Source organism: Propithecus coquereli, unplaced genomic scaffold (genome assembly GCF_000956105.1).
Source record: "Propithecus coquereli isolate 6110/MARCELLA unplaced genomic scaffold, Pcoq_1.0 Scaffold388, whole genome shotgun sequence".
In the NCBI taxonomy this organism is placed as follows: Eukaryota; Metazoa; Chordata; class Mammalia; order Primates; family Indriidae; genus Propithecus; species Propithecus coquereli.
Window position 1 is genome coordinate 1,275,213 of NW_012149596.1, and position 4,464 is coordinate 1,279,676.

Below are 4,464 nucleotides of genomic sequence, written 5' to 3' on the forward strand. Positions count from 1 at the left end.
AGGGCAGGGACAGGCGGCAGGGGGGGGAGTCTGGTGGTGGGGGCTATGTCTGGGTGCCATGTATGGGGCCCACAGGGCTGGGAGGGTAAAGTGAGACCAAGTGTGTCCAGGAGGGCAGGGCTGGGCAGTTGGGGGTCCTGGGAAGACACTAGAGGGAGGCAGGTGAGTGGGCCAAACATGCGTGAGGGGTGGGCCCAAGTTGTGTTTGGGCAGGCTGGCAGAGGTGGGCTTGTCTGGGTCCATGGTGCTGGGCAAGCAGGGTAGCAGATGTGTCCTGGAGGAAGGGGTGGGGCAGGCTGAGTTAAGCAAGTCTGAAGGGGTGAGGTCTAGCTTTTCCGGCCAGGTGAGTAGGGCCTTATGCATCTAGGTAGGCAGGGTGGGGCCAGATGTGTCCAGGTGTGTCTGGATACCATGGGCACACAGGACCTGGTGGTACCAGTCATTCCCAGGCAGGCAGGGCCTACTGTATCCAGGCAGGTACAGTGGCCGCAGGCCACGTTGGCCAGAGGATAAAGCCAGGAGTGTTGGGGCTGGGTTGGCTTGTCCCCACCCACTTAGGGCTGACCAAGAGCCCTCCTCCCACCAGCGAGGGAATCCTACTTGTAATCTCTGGTCTTCTGTGAGTCCAGGACACAGGGTAGATGGGGAGCGAGGCTCATGTTGAGGGTCTGCCCCTTAGATCTTACCTGTAACCCGCTCAGATCCTACCTGCACCCCCCTCAGATCTTACCTGTAACCCCCTCAGAGACCTCACTATGGTCCCTGCCCACTTTACAGCTGCCCCAACCGCAGAAGTCCAGGCTGGCCCAGAAGTACCAGATGTCAGCAGTGCCACTGACAGCAAAGGAGGAGCCTGGGACAACAGCCACACCCCAGCTGTTGTCTGAAGAGGACCTGCCTTGGGATGCTGACCTATACCAGAACTCTTGCAGAGGAGATTTTTGGCAATCAAAGCCTGTTGAGCATGTGCCAGGGCCCTGGGGTGGAATGACAGAGACAACGAAGGCAGCGAAGGTCAGCAATGAGGTGAGACGGGGCAGGGAGTGTCCAAAGACCTTTTTGAGACACCCGATGTGGGGAGCCTGTCAGTATTTTCCTGGTCTGCAGCCCTCGGTGAGTGACACTGCGGAGCTCCCGTTCCTGCATCCCATGCCGCAGGAGCAGGCAGTGAGTGTGAAGCACATGGAGGATCCGAAGGAAAAGGTGGAGTGGAAGGTGGCAGAAATGGTGGGAGGGGCGCATGGAGGCAGAGGTCGGAGGTGGAATACAGGGCAGGGGTGCGGAGCTGGGGGCTGACAACAACTGTCCTGGCCCCGCCCTGGCCACTATTGCCCCCCAGATGGGAAAGAAGCAGAAGTGCAAGCAGAAGCACAAGCAGACAGACGACGGGAAACCCAAGGAGAAGACACATCCCAAGGACCCTGCCCCGCTGCGGCAGTGCTTGGGCCCTGGCTGTGTCTATCCCACCCGGCCAGGCTCCAAGTACTGCTCAGATGACTGTGGCATGAAGCTGGCAGCTGAGTGAGTGCATCTGGAGGTTAAGGGACAAAAGGTGAAGTAGGGTGTGCCATCTGTAACTCCAGCCCCCCAGCCACACACTCGTGTAACCATGCATTTGCATTCTGTCCACCAACCTGCTTATCCACCCTTATTGTCACTAACCTACCCATACCCCCAGCCAGCCAGCCAGCCAGCCACCATTCAATCACCCACTCACCCACATTCTCCCAGCCACCATTCAATACCCTTTACAGTCACCATTCACTAAGTCATTGATTTCTTCTTCCTTTGATGCCCTCATCCACCCATTTCGTTTCTTGCTGTCTCCCCTGCCAGCCGCATCCGTGAGATCCTGCCCCAGCGCATCCAGCAGTGGCAGACAAGCCCCTGCATTGCTAATGAGCATGGCAAGAAAATGCTCGAACGCATCCACCGTGAGCAGCAGGACACCTTCACCCGCCTGAAGGTTTTGGAGTGCCAGTTCCATGAACTTGAGGCCATCATTCTTCGTGGCAAGCAACAGGCTGTGTGCAAGGATGAGGAGGTGAGAGGGCAGAGTGGGTGGAGAATAAGGGTACCTGGTATCTTGTCCTGCCCATCCCACCCTGTACTGCTTCACTGGCCTCTCCGTTGCCTGGTGCAGAGCAAGAAAGGTGACAAGGACAGAGTAGACCTGAAGATCTTCTGTGTCTCCTGTGGGCAACCCATCAATATGCGCATGGCCCTGCGCCACATGGAGCGCTGTTTTGCCAAGGTTGGAGCATTAGCCAGAGGTCAGGTGGTGCTGGGTGGGGTGGAGGGGTGGCTTGGGGTCCACAGGGGCAGGTTTGGTGCTTGGGTACTACTGGCAGGAGGGAACACAGCACACGTCTGTGGCTCCACGCATTTGTGCTCTTCCTCCATCCCCAGTATGAGAGTCAAAGTCAGGGCATTAGCCAGCAGCGGTGGGAGTGGGGACGTTGGCTGTGCAGATAGGAGCATAGAGGTCTACAGGGGATGGATGTGTCATTTGGAGCTTTATCAGGGGAGGGCATGCAGCATATGTCCACAGTTCCTCCCATTTGTGCTCTTTTTTCCCAGTATGAGTGCCAGTCGTCCTTCGGGTCCCTGTACCCTACTTGCATTGAGGGGTGAGTGTGGGTGCTACATGCACAGGCTCAGGAGCAAGGGGGAACAAGGTCAGGGCAGGGTGTGGGTGGGCTTAGGGGCAGGGTTGAGGTGTGGCCTCCTGCCTCCTTGACCCTCAGCGCCTCACTTTCCGTCTCCCCCCAGGACCACTCGGCTCTTCTGTGATGTCTACGACCCACAGAGCAAGAGGTACTGCAAGCGGCTTCAAGTGCTGTGCCCTGAGCACTCTCGGGACCCCAAGGTGAGACTTTTGCTTCCCCATCTAATGCCCCTCCACTCCTCCAGTCCTCCTGGCCTGATCTCTCTCCCTATCTCCTGACCAGCTTGTGTGTCCCCTGCTCCCTGCCTGACTGCCCTCTGTTCTCATGTTTCTCTGCCTGGCTGTGCATATTTATTCATGCCTTCCCGCCTGACCTCCTGCATTTCTTCCGGGTGATCCCGCCCCTCCTCACTGCCTACACCTCCCCACATTCTTCTCCTCTCCCTGCCTGAGCACCCTCCATTCCTGTCCCACCCCACTTCCCTCCCCTCCTCCCTGCATGGCACCCTCAGTTCCTCTCTCCACTTTCTGACTCCCCCACTCTTATCATACTCCCTGCCTCCTGCCCCCAATTATCTTCTCTCTGCCTGTCATCTCCTACATCCTTTCTTCCTCCCTGCTTCAGCCCCCACCCCCACATTCCTCCTGCAGTCCTCACCTCCTCCCTGCCTCAAAGCCCCCCTCTTCTGTTCCCCCTGCCAGCCCCCCCAAGCCCCACCCTCCTGCCCCTCCTGCCTGTTTGATCTCTTTCCATGCGTCTGTCCTTCCTGCCTGATCACCTCCATCCCTCCATCCATCCATCCCTGCTTGGTCAGCCTCACCCCTCCATCCTCCATGCCTCATCGTGCCCCATTTATCCGTCTCCTTGGAGTTCTTTTCCACCCTGCCCTCCACTCCCCTGTCCCTGTCGCCATGCCTGCCCTATCGCACCCCTGGCTACCCTCCTTCATAGCTCACCCCCCTTAATTCCTCCCCACAGGTACCAAATGATGAGGTGTGCGGCTGCCCACTAGTGCACAATGTCTTTGAGTTCACGGGTAATTTCTGTTGCCTCCCCAAACGCCTGTGTGACCGCCACTTCTGCTGGGAGAAGCTGCGGCGTGCTGAGGTGGACCTGGAGCGCGTGCGCGCGGTAGGCCCAAGGACCAGGGGGAGGGTGGGATGCGGGAGAGGGTCCTAGAACCCCCCTCTCACGCTCACCTCCCACAGTTGCACAAGCTGGAAGAGCTGTTTGAGCAGGAGCACAAGGTACGCACTGCTATGACCAACCGGGCAGGGCTGCTGGCCCTGATGCTTCACCAGACGACACAGCACGACCCATTCACCGCTGACCTGCGCTCCAGGCCAGAGAGCTGAGCCCTGCCCCACCTAGGTCTTGTATTGCACACCCAAAAATGCCCCACACGCCTGTTGCTCCATCCACCTTTTTCTCAGGGCATCTTGGAGTTTCCGTCTGTGCTTCTCTATCCACCACTTGGTCTCCTGTCCCTCTGTCTACCTGCCCTTGAGAGAGGGATGTCCAAAAATTCCCTGTTCCCATCCATCCCCCCATCCCTCTTTTTCTTTCTTTCCTGATCCTGGGAGAGACCAGGAGATCTGCCCTGCCCTCATCTCCACTGTCCACAGTTGTTAATGAATTTTGCAAGAATAAGGTGTCTTTTTTTGTTTGTTTGTGGTTTTTTTTGTTTGTTTTTTTTGAGACAAAGTCTCACTTTGTTGCCCGGGCTAGAGTGCCGTGGCGTCAGCCTAGCTCACAGCAACCTCAAACTCCTGGGCTCAAGCGATCCTCCTGCCTC

At 57.7% G+C, this 4,464-nt stretch overlaps 1 protein-coding gene across 1 annotated transcript; it reads left to right on the plus strand.

The window, feature by feature from the left end:
* Positions 1 to 241: 241 nt before the first annotated feature.
* On the plus strand, positions 242 to 4,024 carry LOC105816772 (CXXC-type zinc finger protein 1-like). Its single transcript, XM_012652270.1, has 10 exons — positions 242 to 343; positions 778 to 957; positions 1,108 to 1,227; positions 1,349 to 1,521; positions 1,837 to 2,044; positions 2,144 to 2,254; positions 2,581 to 2,630; positions 2,773 to 2,869; positions 3,648 to 3,800; positions 3,878 to 4,024. The coding sequence occupies exons 1-10, from the start codon at positions 242 to 244 to the stop codon at positions 4,022 to 4,024; spliced, it is 1,341 nt and encodes a 446-aa protein (XP_012507724.1).
* The last annotated feature ends 440 nt before the right edge of the window (positions 4,025 to 4,464 follow it).